At 35.1% G+C, this 24,193-nt stretch overlaps 1 protein-coding gene across 5 annotated transcripts in view; it reads left to right on the top strand.

Moving 5' to 3' along the window:
• USP34 (ubiquitin specific peptidase 34) overlaps window positions 1-24,193 on the top strand; it is a 238,339-nt gene that overhangs the window by 187,483 nt on the left and 26,663 nt on the right. For all 5 annotated transcript variants that reach the window (XM_059079238.2, XM_059079242.2, XM_067007549.1 and 2 more), the window contains 18 exons: window positions 2,612-2,765; window positions 3,859-3,937; window positions 7,156-7,209; window positions 7,321-7,416; window positions 9,536-9,600; window positions 9,694-9,769; window positions 9,860-9,907; window positions 10,307-10,372; window positions 12,586-12,666; window positions 14,351-14,436; window positions 15,038-15,206; window positions 15,312-15,386; window positions 16,536-16,687; window positions 20,398-20,446; window positions 20,534-20,638; window positions 20,731-20,775; window positions 21,522-21,626; window positions 22,739-22,886. In XM_059079238.2, the coding sequence (XP_058935221.1) occupies window positions 2,612-2,765; window positions 3,859-3,937; window positions 7,156-7,209; window positions 7,321-7,416; window positions 9,536-9,600; window positions 9,694-9,769; window positions 9,860-9,907; window positions 10,307-10,372; window positions 12,586-12,666; window positions 14,351-14,436; window positions 15,038-15,206; window positions 15,312-15,386; window positions 16,536-16,687; window positions 20,398-20,446; window positions 20,534-20,638; window positions 20,731-20,775; window positions 21,522-21,626; window positions 22,739-22,886 (1,653 nt within the window). The remainder of the gene's footprint in view (window positions 1-2,611; window positions 2,766-3,858; window positions 3,938-7,155; window positions 7,210-7,320; window positions 7,417-9,535; window positions 9,601-9,693; window positions 9,770-9,859; window positions 9,908-10,306; window positions 10,373-12,585; window positions 12,667-14,350; window positions 14,437-15,037; window positions 15,207-15,311; window positions 15,387-16,535; window positions 16,688-20,397; window positions 20,447-20,533; window positions 20,639-20,730; window positions 20,776-21,521; window positions 21,627-22,738; window positions 22,887-24,193) is intronic.

Below are 24,193 nucleotides of genomic sequence, written 5' to 3' on the forward strand. Positions count from 1 at the left end.
TATAAGTCTTCATGACAAGATAGTCATATTTATAAAGTTGTAATCAACTACACATTTAATAGAATCAAATTGAATCTTATTAAGGAGAATGTTTTTAAAGACAATATGGCATATTCAGTCAGTTGGCCCATAAACGTTTTGTATCTACTAAGAGTGTGTTCTAGGCACTTTTCCAAGTGAATGAGATAAACATGGTTCCTGCCCTTGAAGAACTTAAGTCTATTTGGCATGGCATATATTAAACAAGGAATTATAAACATGAAGTGTTGTCAAATAGTGTAACACAGATTGAGGGGAATCAGGGAGGGCTTTCAGGAGAAGGTGACATTTAAGCAGAGCCTGAGTAAGAGCTAAAGTAAGAGGAGTGGAGAAACTGTAGTGGGGGGCAGGGGGCTGATTAGGGGGTTGATGAGATCGGCAAAAGGGTGGCAGCCAGATCAGTTTTTTTGTAAGCCATGTTAATAATTTTGATCCTTATTTCAATGTGAAACCATTGGAAAATTTTAAGCAGGGAACTGAGATAACCAGGTGAGATCTTGGAAAAGGTTATTCTGACTATAACAGTAGAAATGGATTAGAGGATGATAAAAGGAGTGTGGGGAGGCTGTCATGGTAAACCACAGTAATTGTAGCACAGATGAGAAAGCATACCAACCAGTAGGGTTGGAGAGAAGCGCATGGCGATAGAGTTAGTAGAACTTGATGATTGAATGAATAAATGAATCGAACAAAGTTTTTGAACATCTATCCACTATTTAACTTGCTATTATAGTAATAGGAATATGTGACAACAAAGAACAAGGTCTCTGCGCCTATGAAGCTTACAGTTTAGTCAGTCTACTACTAGAGGAAGGAGGAGAAGTCAAGAAAGGTTTCTGGCTTGATCAGTTAGGTGAATAGTGAGATCAGTATTTCAGGATCTCAAGAAGAAGGGAGTGTTGTCAGAAGTATTGCATACTAAAGAAAAGGAACAGTTCCAGTAAGACCATGAGGAAAAATTATCTAACATGTTGAAGATCTCTGGTTATCAGACCAATTTAATTTGGGTGTTGCAGTAGGAAGGTGGATTGCAGGGAATTTAAAATGGCACTTGGTTCGTAAGTAGTTACCTCCAAATTGCTATTATTGCGTCCATAAGACCAGTGATTTTCAAACATCTGTGTGTATGCCCCAAGGACCGTGATGAGGAATGGAAATAGGAGAGAGGAGAGAAGAAAGCAGAATAGGGCCAGCTCTTACCTTTTCCATTCTTCTTTAGCGAAGAGAAGTTTCATTTTACATAAGAGTCCTGGCAATGTTTTGTTTGTATAGAAAGTTATGCTGATTTAAATTTTTAAGATTTGAAGAGCCACCATATTATAAGATTTAGGAAAGAGAACCATATTTTAATCTTTATACTGCATTGCCTGGCACTTAATGAGCATCCAGTAAATGTTTTATTCTCACTAAATGGGAGCTGAGAGGTATAAACAATGAGTGTGGACTCCTCTTTCAAGAGAAGAACGTATCTCTCTTTGAAGAGAGAGAATGGTGACTGTGGCTGTGAGGTGATACAGGGTTAAGGGAGGGAATTTTAAAGTTAGAATTTGAGTATGTTTAGAAGTTGCAGGAAATGAGGCAGAAGAGGTAAGTTTGAAAATAGAGACAAAGTTAAGAAGTTGGCATTGTATATATACATCCTACTTTTTAGAACATTTTCAAACCATTTGTAAAATTATAGCAAGACTGCGTAGTAACTGCTTCACTGTATTTTTCATAATGTCTCCATGTGTGAAAATAGCAAAAATTTATGCCAAGATAAAGGAATTTATGAGGCCATAAGTGATGCATTTCAGAGTCAGATCCTAGTACATCCAAACTCCTGAGTCACTGCTCTGATACTCTCAGCCATTTCCTCCTCTTCACCTAATTGTTGCTTCAATTTTCAGGTTAGACTGTGCACTCAGGTTAACCAAATCTGCTCTCACTTATTTGCTTCTGATTATACGTTTCCTTTTGTGATGATGGAAATACAGATCGTAAATCATACATCTTCTGGAGTTTTTTTTTTAATATCTCTTGTAATAACTTCTCAAGTTGAAATCTCTGTGGGTGGGAAGTATATGTTTTGTTTATTTTGTTTCTGTCTACATAAAGCTCCTAATACAGTGTTTTCTATTAACTGGTAAAACAGTTGGAAGCATGCTGCCAGTACAATGCTCCATTTTCCTTAGCATGAGGCTAACAGGCATAAATATGTTAATAGTTTTCAGATCTTGCGTTTGCCTGCTCCTAATAAAGATAATACAAAATGCTTCATTCAGGTTTATCTATTTCAAAAGGAAGAGCCAGATTAAGCAAAAAGAACATATTTTACATTTACATATTACATGGAGATTGTCCCTAGTTATGCACTGACATATGGTTATTTTTCCAGTGATTTGTATAAATGTTCCTTAAAATTCTAGGCTATGAATGGTGAATGACTAGCATATAGGATTGTTTTGTACCTATTTGAATATATAAAGTATCTATGCCTATTCTGTGCATAAAGTATAGTATATAAAGTGATTCTAAGATGTCACTGTGTGCAGTTTTCAAAATTATTGCCATTTTATGTAAATCATTCCAGGTTTTAAGGAAGTCAGTGATCATTCAAAAGACACAGAGAGCTATGAGTATGACTTGATAGGAGTGACTGTTCACACAGGAACAGCAGATGGTGGACACTATTACAGCTTCATTAGAGATATAGTCAATCCACATGCTTATAAAAACAATAAATGGTGAGTTTTCAATATTTTATTCTTGGGATTTAAAAAAATATTTTTTCTTCTGTTTTTAAAGTATAAGCTTATGATAGTTTTCTTCTTGAGATACGTTTTCAGATTTTAGTTTACTAAAAACTTTGTAGTTGGAAACGGGAGCACATAAAATGTTTAAATGAAAGCTTTCAAAAGACAATATGAATCTATCCTTAAACTTTATACATCTCCAGACTCTTGAGAATTTGATAAATTCTCGCCTAAGAAAAATGAACACACTCACAATTTTGCACACAACTTTAGATTCACAGACAATATTGCACCTTCCGAATCATACTTACCTGTGTTCACTTATTCAAGAACCGTTTACTGAATGCCTTCTATAGGGTGGCCACAAAGTCCTTATGTATTCCAGTTAGAAATTACCTGCATACTCCATTTTCTTCACCTTACCTTTCCCTTCTGACACACATTCTTTTTATCATCTTTCATCAAGTTAATGGGTGGAAGTCATTCAGTCAGTCCTTAATAGCTGGTTTTTGGTCCTTGGATGTTGTTGAGTAAAGTCTCATGTATAGAGACTATTGATGTGCTAGACATTGTTCTAAATATTAGGGATATTGCTTTGAACAAAGTGTACATAGGTAAATTGATCTGCACTTAACCTAACAGTTTCGTTCAAATATTTCTCATTCTTTAAACCATCATATCCATGGTATCTTTACTTTTTTTTGTCCATTTGAATATAAATTTTGAAATGGCATCTTTATCATTTTAAGTTTTCCAAGCTCTTAATGTTTTATGTCTGATAGCTCTACATGTTAGAAAGTTATGCAAACTTTTTATTCCTTGCTTTTATGAACTCTTTTGTTACTCTGAGGTTATAAATAGAATTATCAGATTTTAAGGTGGTTATGACTATGTTGTGAAATTATATTCCCAATTTCTAGTGGATGAGAATTGTTGAAACAAGAGCTTAGTTAAAATTTACCACATATTAATAAGTTTGATCAATATTTGTAATATATTAGAATGTACTCTAAATATTTTTAAAAGAGGCACAGTACAGGTATATTACATATATACTCGATCAACACTATGTGCTCTGCTTTAGGTATCTTTTTAATGATGCTGAGGTAAAGCCTTTTGATTCTGCTCAACTTGCCTCTGAATGTTTTGGTGGAGAGATGACGGTAAGTTTTATTCAAAAGTTATAAATGGTTCATGACTTTCCAAGTGCTTTGCAGTATCATAAAATCCAATAGCAGAGTCATGGAACTTTCTTTTAATTCCTATAATTAAATCTAAAATGTATTTGTTTTTTGTTTAGTATAATTTAGTATGTTTGGAGCATATACCAGACACTGGAAAATTTTTTTCTTTTGAAAATATATTTTAAATTACTGTTTCTTCAACTGATTAAGAGGGTCTGATTAAGAAAGCTTAAGACTTACAATTGAAAAATAATAGTATAGGAATTGAATTACATTTCCACAAGACATCATGATTAAATAAGTTGTTTACTTAAGTGCTTTGGGATTAGAACAGAAAGAAATTACTCTTTATTGACTTACTTTGAGAAATTTTTGACAGGGAAGTTGGCTTAAGCTAAACTTTAAAGATTGTTCCTTTAGTGCTTTCTATAACAGTAGCAACAACTGGTTATTACTAGTGACAGGATAGAAAAAGATTATCTGTTTTGTAATTATCAGTTAAGATATAAGAAAAGACAATTAGGTTGGAGTAGTGTTATAATAATTTCACTTCTTCATATGCAGTTTACCCTAGTACCAATTTTCTGAAAACTTTAAAAATAGCCTATTGATTCTCACAAGTCAAGTATTAAAAAGTAATTTCTATTTCATAAAGAAGCTCAGATAAAGTTATATTTCCCTTTAATAGCCATGCTTATTGTGAAATAACTGGTCACATTCTGGATTTTAATGAAAAGTATTTCTTAACTGCTCTTTGATGCTCTTACATACTATTCTGAATAGAAAAGGAAAATTAGACAAATTCCTAACACTTGGAAAATGAGTAGAAGAAGGAAGGAAATAATGAGTTACCGTTGAAGCCATAACTAAACCTATTGCATCTCTAGATGTTATTCCTAGAATATTTCCTCAAAAAAAAGAAGGAAAAGATAAACAAGTAAATAGTGCAAAATTCTTCTTTTAAAAGGTAGTTTTTCAGATTGCATGCCCATTTTATTAAGTTTTATATATTTGAAGAGAAATTAAGGAAACAATTCCATTCACCATTGCAACAAAAAGAATAAAAATCACTAGGAATAAACCTACCTAAGGAGGTAAAAGACCTGTACTCAGAAAACTGTAAGACACTGATGAAAGAAATCAAAGATGACACAAACGGAGGGATATGCCATGTTCTTGGATTGGAAGAATCAATATTGTGAAAATGACTATACTATCCAAAGCAATCTACAGATTCAGTGCAATCCCTATCAAACTACCAATGGCATTCTTCACAGAATTAGAACAAAAAATCTTAAAATTCATATGGAAACACAAAAGACCCTGAATAGCCAAAGCAATCTTGAGAAAGAAAAATGGAGCTGGAGGAATCAGGCTCCCCGACTTCAAACTATACCAAAAGGTACAGTAATCAAGACAGTATGGTACTGGCACAAAAACAAATATAGATCAGTGGTACAGGATAGAATGCCCAGAGGTAAACCCAGGCACATATGGGCACCTAATTTATGACAAAGGAGGCAGGAACATACAATGGAGAAAGGACAGCCTCTTCAATAAGTGGTGCTGGGAAAGCTGGACAGCTACATGTAAAAGAATGAAATTAGAACATTACCTAACACCATACACAAAAATAAACTCCAAATGCATTAAACACTTAAATGTAAGACCAGACACTATAAAACTTTTAGAGGAAAATGTAGGAAAATACTCCTTGACATAAACCACAGCAAGATCTTTTTTGACCCACCTCCTAGAGTAACAGAAATAAAAACAAAAATAAACAAATAAGACTTAATTAAACTTAAAAGCTTTTGCACACCAAAGGAAACCATAAACAAGACAAAAAGACAACCCTCAGAATGGGAGAAAATATTTGCAAATGAAACAACAGACAAAGGATTAATCTCCAAAATATACATACAAACAGCTCATGGAGTTCAATATCAAAAAAACAATCCAGTTAGAAAACGGGTGGAAGGCCTAAATAGACATTTCACCAAGGAGGACATAGAGACAGCCAAGAGGCACATGAAAAGATGCTCAACATCACTAATTATTAGAGAAATGCAAATCAAAACTACAATGAGGTATCACCTCACGCAGGTCAGAATGGCCATTATCAAAAAAGCTAGAAACAGTAAATGCTGGAAAGGGTGTGGTGAAAAGGGAACCCTCCTACACTGCTGGTGGGAATGTAAATCGATACAGCCACGATAGAAAACAGTATGGAGGTTCCTTAAAAAACTAAAAATAGAACTGCTATATGACCCAGCAATCCCACTACTGGGCATATACCCTGAGAAAACCATAATTTAAAAAGAGACATGCACCACAATGTTCATTGCAGCACTATTTACAATAGCCAGGACATGGAACCAACCTAAATGTCCATTGACAGATGAATGGATAAAGAAGATGTGGCACATATATACAATGGAATATTAGTCATGAAAAGAAATGAAATTCAGTTATTTGTAGTGAGGTGGATGGACCTAGAGTCTGTCATACAGAATGAAGTAAGTCAGAAAGAGAAAAACAAAATACTGTATGCTAACACACATATATGGAATCTAAAATTTTAAAAAATGATACTGATGAACCTAGTTGCAGGGCAGGAATAAAGGGGTAGGCATAGAGAACGAACTTGATGACATGGGGTGGGAGGGCGAAGCTGGGGCGAAGTGAGAGTAGCATCAACATATATACACTACTGAATGTAAAATAGTTGGCTGGTGGGAAGCAGCAGCATAGCACAGGGAGATCGGCTTGGTGCTTTGCGATGACCTAGAGGGGTAGGATAGGGAGGATGGGAGAGAGGCTCAAGAGGGAGGGGATATGGGGACGTGTGTATTGCATATGGCTGATTCACTTTGTTGTGCAACAGAAACTAACACGGTATTGTGAAGCAATTATATTCTAATAAAGATCTATTTTAAAAAGGTAGTTTTTCAGATTGCAAGTCCATTTTATTAAGCTTTATATTATTGATGGTAAAGTACCTTAAAAATGTTTTGAATCTTTTTTTTCCTAGCCAAAAATTTCTATCAAAGATTTTTCTGAATATAATGCTATTTGAGAACTATTTACAAAGTTGCTATAAAGTATAAAATAGCTATTTATGAAATATTTTATATATAAATACAGCTGAGTGTACCCATTTCTTAAAGAAGGAAAACTTTCATTTTTTTAAACAGACCAAGACCTATGATTCTGTTACAGATAAATTTATGGATTTCTCCTTTGAAAAGGTAACCATTTCTTTCGTGTATAATTGTACATTGTTTTCCGACTTCCATGTTATCTACTTTTATAGTTATACTATGTCAAAATGAAAATATACTTTTTTTTCCCTCTTAAAGACACACAGTGCTTATATGCTGTTTTACAAACGCATGGAACCAGAGGAAGAAAATGGCAAAGAATACAAATTTGATGTTTCTTCTGAATTACTAGAGGTATAAGTTAATTTAACTTTAGCAACAGTTTAAAAGCATGTTAAGTATTTATGCAAATATTAGTTCTAGAATATAAAAGCAGGCTATATAAACAACATCATTAGTATCTGTAATCTGAGGTAGGCCTTAACCCTGTTTACAAATAGTGTCGGTAATACTGACATACAACAGGTGAATGTAAAGTGAAAGAGATTAAAGGGAGTGGAAAACAATTATTAGTAACATTGAAGAAAAATAAGAAAGGTGAAAATGGTTGATGGAATAAGCACAAGCTCACAATTAACTTGTATGGTTGGTGATATTCTTGGATTGGGTGATAGGACTGTGAATGTTCCTTTTCTTACGCTTCATATTATACACAAGCGTATTTTAAATGCATTTAAAATATGTATTATATATATTTTAATATGTGTCTCATTTGTAGTAATGAGCTCTCTTCGTTTCATAATGTAGTTAAGTGATAATGTTAGGGGTTTATAAAAAGTGTGCACACTCAATGTATGTTGTATCATTGTTGTAAACTGACTTGGCCAAAAGTACAAAAAATAAATCTCCAGAAAGGTATACCTGATACAAGTGTACTCTTCCATGTAGACAATTAAACTTTTACTCTCTGACTGATTGATATTTGCACTATTGTGCTCAAGCCTTAAAACTGAGTGGATTTTGTTCCCCAAACACTTTTCTTTGTTGTTGTTGGTTTTTTTTGGTGGTACGTGGGCCCTCTCACTGTTGTGGCCTCTCCTGTCGCGGAGCACAGGCTCTGGACACGCAGGCTCAGCAGCCATGGCTCACGGGCCCAGCTGCTCCGCGGCATGTGGGATCTTCCCAGACCGGGGCACGAACCCGTGTCCCCTGCATCAGCAGGCTGACTCTCAACCACTGCGCCACCAGAGAAGCCCCTCAAACACTTTTAATGGTATCTTGCCTACCTGTAATTTACTGATAAAGAGCCAAGAATATTATCTTCTTCCAGACCCTCTAAATTAGGTTTACCAGCAGAATTAGATGCTTCACTAGATGTCAAGCTATTAAACTCACCTGTTTATACAAAGATTTATTTCAAGTGCTATCACAATAGCAAAATAAAATTGATTATAATCATCATTACGTGCAAGACTTTGTGTCCCCAGGGTATTCAGACAAATGGACACCATGTTCTAGATGAGGACCCAACAGTATTTAAGGATAGCCACCCACATGTGAAATACAATGAAATTTTACATAAAACCTTAATGATGTACAGTTGGCATTTGAACAACACAGGCTTGAACTGCGAGGGTCCACTTACACCTGGTATTGTTTCTTTTTTTTTTTTTTCAATAAATACAGGATCTATAAGTATACATAAATTTCTTTTTCTCATTGTTTTCTTTTTTTTTTAAATTTTATTTATTTTTGGCCACATTGGGTCTTTGTTGCTGCACGCAGGCTTTCTCTAGTTGCAGCGAGCGTGGGCTACTCTTCATTGCGGTGTGCAGGCTTCTCATTGTGGTGGCTCCTTGTTGTGGAACACAGGCTCTAGGCGCGTGGGCTTCAGTAGTTGTGGCTCGCAGGCTCTAGAGCACAGGCTCAGTAGTTGCAGCGCACGGGCTTAGTTGCTCTGTGGCATGTGGGATCTTCCCAGACCAGGGCATGAACCTTTGTCCCCTCTTTGTCCCCTGCATTGGCAGGGAGATTCTTAACCACTGTGCCACCAGGGAAGTCCCTTATTTTGCCAGTTTTTAAACATAAACCTGTCTCTTATAACCTGTTCTTACCAAAATATCAGCCTACCATAGTTTTCATGTATGTTATCAACATTAACATTTTATTCATTATATATTTGCTCTTCAGACATGTGGGATTTCAGAGTTCTTTCAAACTTTTAATAAATAAATTTTAAAAAAAAGAAACAACATGATCGCTTGAGGTAACCGGATAAGTAATGATAAATTGGATCAGGTTTAGTAACTACTCCCATATTCCATTTACCTGGAAAAAAGTCAACATGAATTTTAAGTGAATGTATATTTTTTGTTTCTTCTAGAGCAAGTCTTATTTTGTCTAATAAAAATATTGGTAAAATGTTATGAAACAAATGCTTTCTGATGTCTAATGTTAACATTTTTTTCTTCAGTGGATTTGGCATGATAACATGCAGTTTCTTCAAGACAAAAACATTTTTGAACATACATATTTTGGGTAAGTTTGGCAGATTTAATAAGATTTTTTTGTTACACATTTTTAAAAATTCTTATTTTGTAAGAATTTTAACCTATTGTTTTCAAATTCTAGGTTTATGTGGCAGTTGTGTAGTTGTATTCCCAGTACATTACCGGATCCTAAAGCTGTGTCCTTAATGACAGCAAAGGTAATATATGTATAGACTTAGGTGGTTTCTTCAAAATCGGTGACTTTAAAATAATTAAATCTTTTTGCTTAATTTTATCTTTTCTTGCAGTTAAGCACTTCCTTTGTCCTAGAGACATTTATTCATTCAAAAGAAAAGGTATGTGTTTTATTTCATAAACTTTTGTGCCATTTTTATCAGATATCTTTTTTTTTTTAATTTAATTTTAATTTTTGGCTTCGTTGGGTCTTCGTTACTGTATGGGCTTTCTCTAGTCGCAATGAGCAGTGGCTACTCTTCATTGTGGTGCACAGCCTCTCATTGTGGTGGCTTCTCGTTGTGGAGCACGGGCTTCAGCAGTTGTGGCTCATGGGCTCTAGAGCGCAGGCTCGGTAGTTGGAGCACACGGGCTTAGTTGCTCCGCAGTATTTGGGATCGTCCCGGACCAGGGCCTGAACCCGTGTCACCTGCATTGACAGGCAGATTCTTAACCACTGCACCACCAGGGAAGCCCCAGGTATCTCCTAATACCTTCAGTAACTTCTTTTTCTTTTTTAGCCCACAATGCTTCAGTGGATTGAACTGTTGACCAAACAATTTAATAATAGTCAAGCAGCTTGTGAGGTGAGGTGAATAATTCAACAAACTGCATAGCTTAAGATTCACTTTCTTGTTTTGTTTTCTTTTATTCTTAACTTAGATGCTATAACAAAATTGTTTTATCTATTATAAATCATAGGGAGCCAGTGTAAGTTATTCCTAAAATTACTTGATTGCCAGGAGAAATTTATAATTAATGTATCACATTCATTACATTGATTAAATAATTGATTTTTAAGTTACTTAAAAATCCTTGGGTTCCCCCTACCATGTATTAGAAGGAAAAAGTATAGAAAATTCAGAACGGTACCAGACATTTCTTAACTACTTTTGCATGCTACCAGAAAATACTGAAAAATGCACATCTCCCTTCCCCCTCTGAGAAAAAATGCATATATCCCACTAGATCAGTTTATGTCCTATTTTATCTTTGCCCATATTACATTATAAGAGAAACATACATCCCTAAGGATGGTATGCACACAGGTAATAAACACTTATCCATATTGCCATCTTACTATCATTTATCATTTGTGATGATCTCCCAGAGTGGTGTGTACCTTTCTAGGAATGCAAGTCTTATATAAATTCCCAGAAGTGGGAGACAGCAGCATAGTGTATAATAGATGAAATTAGTTGAAGATTTTTTTCATATGTAGAAGATTTTTAGAAAGATTTTTAAAAATTTTTTTCAGTCGGTTTGTTTGAATTAGTATTGAAACAAGGTCCACATTTTGCTTTTGTCTTGTAAATCTCTTTTCATCTATAATACAGTTGACCCTTGGACAACACAGGTTTGAACTGCGTGGGTCCACTCATACACAGATTCTTTCAATAAATACGTATAGTACCGTACACTCTGTGGTTGGTTAAATCTGAGGATGCGGAGGAACCTAAGATATAGAAGGTCAACTATGGGACTTGAGTATCTGCAGATTTTCGTGTATGCTGGGGCTCCCTACCAAGGAGCAACTGTAGTTACCTTCTTTTTACCACTTTCTCATTTGTTCTGCAGGATTTTCCACATGTTGGCTTTGATCTAGTGCATCCTTTGGGTGTTATTTAACATATTCCTCTATTCCCTTCCCTCTTCATGATTTTTAAAAAACTGCTCGGTAAAAAAAAACAAAAAAACCCAAACTGTTCAGTAGATTTAGAAGCTTGATTAGGTCATAAATTTTTTTTGTTTTTGTTGTTTTTTTTTTAATAAAGTTGCAACCAATTCTTTCACTAAGGATTTGCCTCTGGAACTCTCTCAAGGAGTTAAAATTCTCTACGGTTGTCAGTAATTATGTGTGTGCATAAATAGGCAGTACACTTCAATAGAGGAGTTAAATATGTGATTAAGAGATATCTTGAAATTAATGGGAAATTGTCTTAGCTAAGCGTAAAGAAGAGTGTTTTTTGTTATCAACAGAACATAAATTGGTTTTTGTTTTTGTTTTTGTGGTACGCGGGCCTCTCACCGCCGTGGCCTCTCCCGTTGCGGAGCGCAGGCTCCGGACGCACAGGCTCAGCGGCCATGGCCCACGGGCCCAGCCACTCCACGGCATGTGGGATCCTCCTGGACTGAGGCACGAACCCGTGTCCCCTGCATCGGCAGGCGGACTCCCAACCACTGCGCCACCAGGGAAGCTCCATAAATTGGTTTTAAACAAAGTTTATCATACTCATATCGTATATATATATATATATATATTTTTTTTTTTTTTGCGGTATGCGGGCCTCTCACTGTTGTGGCCTCTCCCGCTGCGGAGCACAGGCTCCGGACGCGCAGGCTCAGCGGCCATAGCTCACGGGCCCAGCCGCTCCGCGGCATGTGGGATCTTCCCGGACCGGGACACAAACCCGTGTCCCCTGCATCGGCAGGCGGACTTTCAACCACTGCGCCACCAGGGAAGCCCAGATCGTATATTATTAATAGGAACAAAAAATTCTGCAGTGTGACATTTATGAAGTCTAAGAGGAAAATAGTATTTGACTTTATTAAGAACTGCAGGTTGTCATCATGTAGGTTCTACACTGTTATGTAAATGGCATCCATGGAATTCTGTATTGAGATGACCTTAATTATGACTTTAGACATTTTAGATTTTACACTTTTTACCAATTGAAGAATCTTTTTTGGTAAGAAATTAAAAGAATTCAAATGTCAACTAGAATTAAAATCTTTGTGTGATTTTTATCCCAATTGACAAGTATTGATTGAATGTTAAAATCACACTATTTACTTACAGTGGTTTTTGGACCGCATGGCTGATGATGATTGGTGGCCAATGCAGATACTAATTAAGTGCCCTAATCAAATTGTGAGACAGGTAAGAAAAAATTTATTTGAAAAAGAAGAGGCTTTCAAGTTAATTGTTCTAAATTTGCCTGTGAATATATTTTAACCCAGCATTGAAAGTAGTTTGAAAAGATCGACCTCTTATCACAAAAGTCATTTTGCTCTTATTTTCACCAGCTTCTTTTGGCAAATCAGCTGTCATTCCAGTCAGCTGATTAAAATCATTCACATTTCCTGGTTATAGGAAGATAGTTATAACTGCCTATTTTCTCAGATCCTACTTTGATGTATGAGTTGTACTGATTCTTTTTCAGATCCTTAGATATTCTAACCATGGTAGGGTACTGTAATGGCCTTAAAAGTTAAATGAATAGTGTATAACTTAGCTCTGTGACAGATTCTCAACTGTCACATGAATCAGTTTATTTTTCTTAAATCATTGGAAAAATTAACAAGGAAGAAAAATACATATGCATTTATGACACAAAACTAAAAATTTAATCTGAAATATGCTACTTTCAGTTATAATTGAAATACAATTCGTATGTCATAAAATTTAGCAAAACTTTTCAAAGTATAAAATTTAGTGGTTTTTAGTATATTCCCAAATATGTGACCATCATCTATCTAATTGTGTAACACCCCCAAAAAGAAATCCCATACTTATGAGCAATCACTTCCATTTTATCCTGTCCCTTCTCTTCAGCCCCTGGCCACCATTAGTATACTTTCTGCCTCTGTGGGTTTGCCTATTCTCACCATTTCATTTGAATAGAATCACATAGTATGTGGTCTTTTGTGACTGGCTTTTTTGATTTTACAATGTTTTCAGGGTTTACCCATGTTGTGACTTGTATCTGTACTTTATTTCTTCTTATTGCCAAATAATATTCTATATACCAGATTTTGTTTATTCAGCAGTTGATGAACATTAGTGATGTTTCCACCTCTTTGCTGTTTTAAATAACACTGCTATGAACATTTGTGTACAGATATTTGTGTGGACCTGTGTTTTCAGTTCTTTTGGATATATACATAGGAGTGAATTTTTGGGTTGTAACATTCTTAGGGACTACCAAACTTTTTTTCATGATGTCTGCACCAGTTTACATTCCCACCAGCAATCTGTGAAGGTTCCAATTTTGCTACATCTTCTTCAACATTTGTTTATTGTCTTCTTGATTTTAGCCATTCTGATGGGTGTGAAGTAGTATCTCATTGTAGTTTTGGTTTGCATTTCCTTAATAATTAATGATAGTAAACATCTTTTCGTGTGCTTATTGGCCATTTGTATATCTTGAACCATATTTTTTGGATAAACTTAAATCGCATTTCCTTCTCCTAATCATTGAAATTCTGATAAGCAGCTGTCCTGCCCCACTCCACTCTTCTGAAAGAGATGGATGCCAAGTTTTCTTTCCTCTGTATCTTCTCCACTAGTAAAGGAGGTTTCATGAAGCTTTGTATTTGGTAATCTCTATTACTGAAACCTATAGTTTGTTTTTGCTTTTTCCCTTATAAAATTGTTTTTCAAGCTAACTCTGCCTTTTATCTTCAGTCTGTACTTGAGACTCCAGGAAACCTTTAGAATGTCAAAAGATAATCTGTGGTCAAAATATAAATGGGGAGCAGAATTTTTCATCATGTTCATTTTTCAGTGTCTTTGTTACCTGATGTGAGTTGACTCTTAGGTTGTCCTATCTTTTCATCTATAGATGTTTCAGCGTTTGTGTATCCATGTGATTCAGAGACTTAGACCTGTGCATGCTCATCTCTATCTACAGCCAGGAATGGAAGATGGGTAAGAAGTATACCTTTTGAACTGAACTTTTTAAAAAATTTATTTATTCATTTATTTAACATATTTGTTTATTTATCTAACTATTTATTTATTTGGCTGTGCCGGGTCTTAGTTTCATTGCGGCATGCAAACTCTTAATTGCAGCATGCATGTGGGATCTAGTTCCCTGACCAGGGATCGAACCCGGGCCCTCTGCATTGGGAACACGGAGTCTTAGCCACCAGAACACCAGGAAAGTCCCTGAACATTTTATTTTTAAGTTTTTTGATGACCTACCTACGAAGTATTTTTAAATATCCACACTGAAATATTTAGGTTCTCCTACTTAAAAATAATCTGTAATAATATAAATCAAGAAGGAAAGCTTTTATTTTTATTTAATTACATTTTCAAAATCCTCTACAAGTAACCTTGACTTAGTCTTTTTGTTTTGATTTCAGCGAGACATGATAACTGGAATCCAACTATTTGTATTATTGTAATTGGTATTCATTATTACAAAGATGAGAGATAAATTCAGGTTTTTAAAATATTTCTCCTCCCAAAATATCTATCCCCAGACTTCATACTTTCTCTAAGATATATAAAATTGTGTTTTCAGGTCTGATGACATGGATGCTTCAGTAGAAGATATAGGTGGTCGTTCATGTGTCACTCGATTTGTGAGAACTCTGTTATTAATCATGGAACATGGTGTAAAGCCTCACAGTAAACATCTTACAGAATATTTTGCCTTCCTTTACGAGTTTGCCAAAATGGGTGAAGAAGAGGTGAGGCTGTATCTTGTTTATTTCTGGTATTATGTACTTATTTTCAGTATTTAAGACTTAAATTGTTTTTATTTTATATTTTTAAATCAATATTTTTATTTTTAGAGCCAGTTTTTGCTTTCACTGCAAGCCATATCTACAATGGTACATTTTTACATGGGAACCAAAGGGCCTGAAAATGTAAGTACAGTTCTGTCTGATATCAGGGATTTAGAGGCCATGTTTTCAAGTTTGCATCATAGAAAGATATTAGATTCCTTTGAAGTCCCTTCTAGCCCTGATATTAAATGATTTTAAGGGTCTAAGTTTGGTTGATATTTTTAATGGATATAACAAGAGAAGAAACAGTCAAGTGATAAATTTCACTGGTATGGCCCTGGATCAAAGCAAATAAATTTAGGCAAAATGGCCATCATCTGCTTTAGGGTCTTATCAGTAGCATGTTGTGTTTTGGTGAACATTTTTGCTGGCCATATTTTTAAAGCCCTTTGCTATATTGTCTGTCAGTCTTCCAAAAATTCAATTCATAATATTAAAACTGTTACATCAATTTTGTGTTGTTTGTAATGACCACATTGGATTGAATGCTTTATTTGCTCTATCTTATTTAATCCTTGTTGCAACCCTAAGAGGTAAGTACTATTGTTATCTCCATTTTACAGATGGGGAACTTGAGGCATAAAGAAGTTTACTTGTTTTAGATAACAGTGAGTTAGGCTTTGATCCTTGGTTAGACTCCTGAACGAAACTGTTAGCCAGTGTGCTGTAATGGTTCTCCAAATATGTACTGTTATTATCTGATTTCAACCTAGATGGCTACTTATTTAGACTGCTTTTCTTTTGCTTTGTTAGATCATAAAATCTTTTCAGTGTTGCATTTCAAACCCCAAATGACTGTCTCTTTGAAATACCTACTGTTTGGATTATCTGAAAACTGCAAATATGGATTCCTTAATTTGTGTAACTGGTATTTTTATTCAATATGAAATACCGTTTTATCATACTCATATAAATTTTGTTCCTGATTTATCTTCCAAAGAGTTTGCCTATAAGAAAAAAATTATTATTAAAGAATTTATATCTTTTGGTAAGGTAAATATAGTATTGGGAATTATTGTTCTTTACAGTTCTGCCTATTAAATCTAAAATTGTCCTGAATGTGGTTGAGACTTTTAAAGTTAAGGTTAGGCCTATGAGTGGTTATTTTTCATGATACATGCTTCTGCCACTGTCTACCCTGCATTGTTATGTAAGACAATCAAGCTCTTTTCTCTCAACATAATGTTAAAAAATAATATCATATTAAAAATGAATTGTGTTATGTTCTAGCCTCAAGTTGAAGTGTTGTCAGAGGAAGAAGGGGAAGAAGAGGAGGAGGAAGAAGATATACTCTCTCTGGCAGAAGAAAAATACAGGCCAGCTGCTCTTGAAAAAATGATAGCTTTAGTTGCTCTTTTGGTTGAACAGTCTCGCTCAGAAAGGTGAAATGTTTCAACATTCAAAATGCTTAAAGCATGTTTGGTTTTATTCTTTTTACATAATTGTTTTACCATTAATAACTCAATAGCTTTTGTTACTTAATTCCTTTTAAATAATAACACTTTCCATCAACTCTTGTAGCATAAGTATTTCGATCCTTTGTACCAAACTCTTACTTTGCCTGAGTCATGTTAGAAATATACATTGAAGAAATATACAGTAAAATATCTAGCAAAATTATATGTGCATTCATCCTTTGACCTAGCAACCCCACTTCTGGGATTCTGTTCCCAAAACACCAAAAGATGTATGTGCAGTGCTGTTTATTGAAGCAGTGTTTAGAAACAGCAAAAGACTGAAAATGTCCACAAAGATGGTACAAGTTGAAGAAACAGAGCATCCACTTGATAGAGGACTCTATAGCAGAAAAAAAACAGGCAGTATGGAGTGATGTGTACTACCATGGAGAGATCTTTAAGATACATATCACTGAGGTGAAAAAAAACAAGGTGGACAAAAGTATATATAGTATGCTACTTTTTTTTTTCTTTTGGCCACGCAGCATGGCTTATAGGATCACTGAGTTCTAACCACTGGACCACCAGAGAATTCCCTATAGCATGCTACTTTTTAAGAAGGGGAGGCTGTGAGACACAAAGTGAGTGAGAGAGAGAGAGAGAGAGAGAGAGAGAGAGAGAGAGAGAGAGAGTGTGTGTGTGTGTGTGTGTGTGTGTGTGCGCGCGCGCGCGCATGCGCGCGTGCAACCAAGCCTCATTATTCATGGATCTCCAGTTTGTGAATTCTCCTACTTAAATTTATTTGTAATCCCCAAATCAGTACTTGTGAAACATTTACAGTGATTTGTGGATTACAGAATGTACAGAGTGGCAAAAAATTGGAGTTGACCTGACACACATTTCTCCAGCTGAGGTCAAACGTGGTGACACTCTGCCTTCTTGTTTCGGTGCTCAAATTGTAAACAAATTTTTGTTTGCAATATATGCCACATTTTTCACATTTATGCTTTTTGTTGGTGATTTGGCTGTTTAAAAATGGTCCCAAGCATAGTGCCAAGTGCTGTCTAGTGTGTTCCTAAACTCAAGAAGACCATAATATGCCTTAAGGAGAAAGTACACATTAGATAAGCTTTATTCAGGTTTGAGTTACAGTGCTGTTTGCTCTGTATTCAGTGCTAATGTGTCAACATTAAATCAGGTGTCTTTAAACAGAAACACACATTAAACAAGGTAACATATTGATCTGTTGATGAAAATGTTATGACCAGAGGTTCACAGGAACCGAAGTGTATGTTTACCCTATGAGCAGTGATTCAGTGTTCACTAATTCAGTGTTTGCAGCTCTTTATAGAATGTAAGTACTACAAATAACAAGAATTGACTATTTTTCTAATTGAAGACTAAATTTTTAAAAATAAATTTTAAAAGTTTCCAGTGGTTGGGGGAGGGGAAAACAGGCTGGAGGGGACAGGAATGAAAGTTTGACTTCTTTGAATATAGTACAGTGTTTTGTTTTTTAGATTTATCTTTGGAATCATGTAAATGTTTTCTATAATTATAAATAAATTAATAAAATGCAATCCCTAAAAATCAAAAGCAGACTGAAATAAATGAGCCTAACTGTATATTGAGTTGGTGACATAGCCACTGGAGAGGAGTTGGTGACATAGCCACTGGAGAGGAATTAAAGTGACTTTAAAACACATTGATTTAACTGTAATTTTTAGTGGGATGTACCTGAAGGACAAAAAGAATTGTAAAATTATCCTCAAGTGTCTTACTAATTATATTGTGAGTAGTAGTATAATGAGAATTATTATTCTGAAACTGTATTATAGAATAAAACAAATAGATAATTGTTAATGTCATTAGAAACCAAGATTTTCAGAAAAAGAAAAGAGAAATACAAATATAAAATTGTAAGACGTTTACATAACTTCTTCAAAACTAAATCTGAATTTGGGAATATCAGTAGAGTTCATGGTATATTTTGTCTTAAGCAAACAAAAAATGTATTATGTATCTCCATTTTCTGAAAAGGCCTAGAAATCCTGTCCAACCCAAAAATCAGTGAGTGACCCTGGCATCTCGATAACATTTCCCACTGAAAAAAATCAAGGTTCCTTGAGAAGATGGCTAATTCCAGGTCTTGGGCAAGAAATGAATGGGAAGCCTCGAACATCTTGTCATTTTGGAAAGCAAGGAGGCTATCAAAGACTACTGAGGTCATGTTAAAAGGTCTCAAGAGTCAAGGAGGTTTCTACTGGTCACAGATTGGACAACTTGAGCATCAATAATAGTAATAACAACTGCAAGTGGACTAAAACACATCATGGATGTTTATATCCATGAGTTCATAATGATACCTAAAAAAAATTTTTTTTAAATTATTGACAACCTTTGGAGTATATTAAGAAACCAAGTAACAATTTTGGAAACTTATTAATAAAGGAACAGTATCAAGTATTTATCTTACCTGCAAGAATTATACTTCATGGCAACCAAATGGTAAATGAGAGGGATGTTCATCATAGAGGTATTTGAGCTAACAAATGAGCAAGTAATGCTGGAATTAGAATATCAGTATTTTGCATCCCAAATGCAATAATGGATCTAGGAAAATGATCATCATGGGCTGAAAACATTACAAAAAGAGGGACAGCTTTTCATTGTGTGCCTCCTGATGAAAGTTCACACTACCATTTATAAGGTATTCTTGATTAAAAAGTCAAACCTAGATCTGATCAAGTCTCTAGATCTAATACCTACCAGTTTACAGGAAATACGGGAACAGGAATATGTTAAAATAACACACCAAGGATATAATCAGCAAAATGGAAATGTGGGAAATTCTACAGGTCAAACCACCTGCCGCCTTCAACAGATTAATTGCAAGATAAAAGCAAAGTCGGAGGGGAAACCAGTTGTCTACAAGAGCTTTAAAAGACATTTCAACCAGTGTCAACAGAGGACTTCATTTGGATCCTGATTCAAACAAATGATAAAAAAATTTTTTTAGAAACTTGAGGAAATTGTACATTGACTGGATCTTGTATGATAATAAGAAATTGTTAATTTATTTTAGGTGTGAATAATGGTAGTGTTTATGTTTTTGAAATTTATGTTTGGGATATGTATTGAAATTTATGGACTAAGTGATAAAATATCTGGAATTGCTTCAAAATAGTTTATATTTAAACGAGTAGGAGGTACAGATGAATCAAGACTGACCGTAAGGTGGTAGTTTGCAACTGAGTGATGGGATGCTTACAGTATTCTATTTTTGTATGTGTTAGAAATTTTCTATATTAAGTTAAAGAAATATGCAGTAATTTTAAACTTGAAAGTGAAATTGTCTATTTCTTAGAAGTTCGTTTTGTTTTGAAGGTTCTCATGTCATAAAAAAGCTCTCTAAGTTAGACCCATCCTAGTGTTACAGTATACCAAAATATTGAGTTAATTAAATGGAAATAAAGTAGATTTGGACTTCCATGTACCAATCTTGGAATTGTGAAAAATGTCTAAAAGATGTCTAGTGAGCAAGTCTAGCTAGCAGAAAGTTCAAAAATCATTTTATGATGGTGGCTTGGTACACTTGTAACTGAATCAACAATTTTGTTATGTGTCATGATGCAAATGGCTATAAAGTAGTATAGAGGAAAGAAAAACTTATTTCCACTAATGTTTTCTTTCAGGCATTTGACATTATCACAGACTGACATGGCGGCATTAACAGGAGGAAAGGTAATACCGTCTCAATATTAGACCACTTGATAATCACAAAAATAACAACAAAATAGTTCTTAAATGAACAACTTTTGCTTTTAACAGGGATTTCCCTTCTTGTTTCAACATATTCGTGATGGCATCAATATAAGACAAACTTGTAATCTGATTTTCAGCCTTTGTCGATACAATAATCGACTTGCAGAACATGTAAGTGCTGAGAAACAGTCTTAAAGTTTTTTGGTAATTTGTAGAAGAATATTCTGAAATTATCCCTTTTGTTTTGTTTTGTTTTGTTTTAGATTGTATCTATGCTTTTCACATCAATAGCAAAATTGACTCCTGAGGTATGTAGACATCTCTTCATTCATGTTTTTCAGACTGCTGTCAGCACTGCCAGTACTTTCAAATGAACCTTTCTAATTGTTTTTGGGAAAAAATTTATCAAGGCTTCCCTCATAATACAACAACTATTTTTAACTATGTAACTTGAATAAACTGAATTACCTCTTCACATCTTGTCACAAATGTCATTTTCCCAATTAAATATAAATTTATATATAAGTTGAATATATCACAGTGCCACCTAGATACTGAGCTTTAAAGTTGTTTGGTTTGAAGCATATATCCTATTGTACCTTAGAAGAAAGTAGACTAACCAGAATTCTGCCTAGGTGGAGAAGTATGTATTTTCATAAAATGAAAATGTTACAGCTACTTTGATAATACATGTCAAATATTAATATAAATTATACCTCAGAGAGCAAAGGTTGCTACAGGAAACTTTTAATCTAAATTTTCCTATAAACATGGTTTTCTCATTAACAAGAGTTTTGATACTTTTATTTCCCAAATTGACATCCAGAAAAATAGATGTTTTCTGTTACATGTGGCTCCCACGCAATTGACACTGTATCCTGAGCTCACCCTTCTGCTTTATGAGAGTTCATGTTCATATGTATGAGTACTGAGCTCTCTAACGTAACACAACAGATTTAAATGTGATCTGTAGAAGAGTTATACTTCTTTGTTTTCCGCTGGAAATGATGGGTTCAAACAGATCTAAATACACAGTCATGTACGTGTCTTATAGGCAGCCAATCCTTTCTTTAAGTTGTTGACTATGCTAATGGAGTTTGCTGGTGGACCTCCAGGAATGCCTCCCTTTGCATCTTACATTCTGCAAAGGATATGGGAGGTAAGTCTTGCAGCAGATGTTTTAGTGTTTATTTTTCTGAGGGCTTTATTTTTCTAACACAATCACTCACATTTTAAGTACTAGTTTCTTGCTTGGGTAACTCAAAATGGTTTTAGTAAGTCACAGGTCAAGGGAAGAAGAGATGCTTTAGTCAGAAGATCTACGGGAGAAAAGAGTTCTTCCCTAGTGTCTCAGATGTTTAAAGACTTTCTCGTAGAGTCATAAACAGTCTTCAGCCCATCCGAGGTCCTCATTCCCATATCCTCAAAAAAGATTCCGTGAAGTGGTAGAAGCCCTAGAAATACAAACCAGGTGCTTTCAGCAGTTGATAGAAAATACAGAGGAAGCACCAACCACTTCCTTTCTTCCAGAGTTACTGCTGACGTTACAGAATTTCTTCTTAGTGAGTGTTGGAAATGCCCACTCCAGACCAGGGGCCTGGCAAGCTTTTTCTCTTCATAGTCCAAATAGTAAATATTTTAGGCTTTGTGGGCCATATGGTCTCTGTTAGAACCATTCAACTGCTGTTTTACCATAAAACCAGCCATAGACAAAATGTAAATGAGTGGGCATGGTTGTGTTCCAATAAAAACTTAAAAACAGGCAAACCACAGAAGCCGTAATGTTGGCTCCTGAGAGCCATAATTTTCCAACCCCTACTCTAGATTCCTAGGATTTCCTTTTCCAATGAAAAAAATCTTCCCAGCAGTGTAGTGAGCTAGTTTTCATTCTCACTTATAGTAGCAGATTGGGCAAACAATAAGAAAAGTAAAGATGGCAACTTTAGAGAATTAAAAGCACTTTTAAATAACTTTGTAAACTTAAGACTTTAAAGGTCATGGAGTTCTCTTATTGGTCCTGTGTTAGAGTCCTTGGTTATTATAATTTTATTTTGTAAACTAATGACAGATTCTCCTTGAACATATTCCTGTTAATAAAAATAAGTTGCTTTAAAAATGGGAAAACACATGGGTGTGAAACTTCTTTCAGGTTCTAGTTTTCAAAAAACTATTTAGCTTTAAAGTGTCTGATGCACATACCAAAAGTAAGTTTAAAAAAGTAACTGCTCATTCAGTTAGCCTTATATTCTGTTCTTGTCATTTTACTTGTAGGTAATTGAATACAATCCTTCTCAGTGTCTGGATTGGTTGGCAGTGCAGACACCCCGAAATAAACTGGCACACAGCTGGGTCCTACAGAATATGGAAAACTGGGTCGAGCGGTTTCTTTTGGCTCACAATTATCCTAGAGTCAGGACTTGTAAGTCAAATGTTCAGAATTTAAGAAACCATTTCGTTGTTGTTCCACGTTTCGTTTTTTGTTTGTTTTAAGGTGATCATAATATGCCCATTGTATAATACAAAAAGGCTCTTAGAGATATTGTTTTACACGCCAAAGTTTATATTAGTATTTGAAAACCTATGGCGATGTTTTACAAATATCTATAGTGTTTTTTTTTTTTTAAGGATAGGAAACTGTCTTTTTTTGGGTGATATCACCACCACTATCATTTTTGTTTCCTTTCTTGATAGAATCACAAAGCATATCAGCATTAGTGAAGAGAGTAATGGGTCAGAAAATCCTGTCTTAAAAGTAACTTGAGGGCTTCCCTGGTGGTGCAGTGGTTGAGAGTCCGCCTGCTGATGCAGGGGACACGGGTTTGTGCCCCGGTCCGGGAGGATCCCACATGCCGCGGAGCGGCTAGGCCTGTGAGCCATGGTCGCTGGGCCTGCGCGTCCAGAGCCTGTGCTCCGCAACGGGAGAGGCCACAACAATGAGAGGCCCGCGTACCACAAAAAAAAAAAAAAAAAAAAAAAAAAAAAAAAGTAACTTGAGAAGGCTAAGAGTAAAGTGGCAATAAAAACACAAAACAAGCTGAGAGGAAAATATGCTCTGAAGTTATGGGAGTTAAATGATAAATATCTTTATTGTACCCAGGCCAGAAGGGAATAAACAAAGATCTTGGAAGACAGATGGACAAATACCAAAAATAGATACTTCACAGAATAGGTAACTGATTGTAAATAAACACAGAGTATGTTTTCTTTTGATAGTATTAAAAGAAATAAAAATCAAAGTAGTTAATTTTTTAAATTCTTTAATCATTCAATTTAATCATTAAGATCATATTTCCTAGTTTTCTGCTGAGAGGGCATACAATCAGTGACACTCCAGTAGCAGCAAGCACCTCGAATACCCAGATCCATGTTTTTAAACATCATTTCCCATAAAATGAAACACAGCTCCTTGGAGAAATGGCTGATTGTAGGACTGGGGCAGGGAATATACAAGATGAGCCTGTAGCATCTTGTAGAACCAGAAAGTAAGGAAGTACTCCAAAAACAGAATGATGGGGGTATGTCAAAGGGACTTAGACCCAACCTGAAAGAGCTCCCAATGCCCAAAGCTGGAACAATTTGAGAGAAAAAAATAATTAACATAGCACTGAATTATAATCCAAAGTATAATATAAATACCCATGAGTCCATACTGATATAAATGAATGATTGAATAAACAAAGAAATGGAGAAGAGACAAATCTCCCATACAGAAGAATTCCAAAAAGT

This window comes from Kogia breviceps, chromosome 11 (genome assembly GCF_026419965.1).
Source record: "Kogia breviceps isolate mKogBre1 chromosome 11, mKogBre1 haplotype 1, whole genome shotgun sequence".
NCBI classification, from domain to species: Eukaryota; Metazoa; Chordata; class Mammalia; order Artiodactyla; family Physeteridae; genus Kogia; species Kogia breviceps.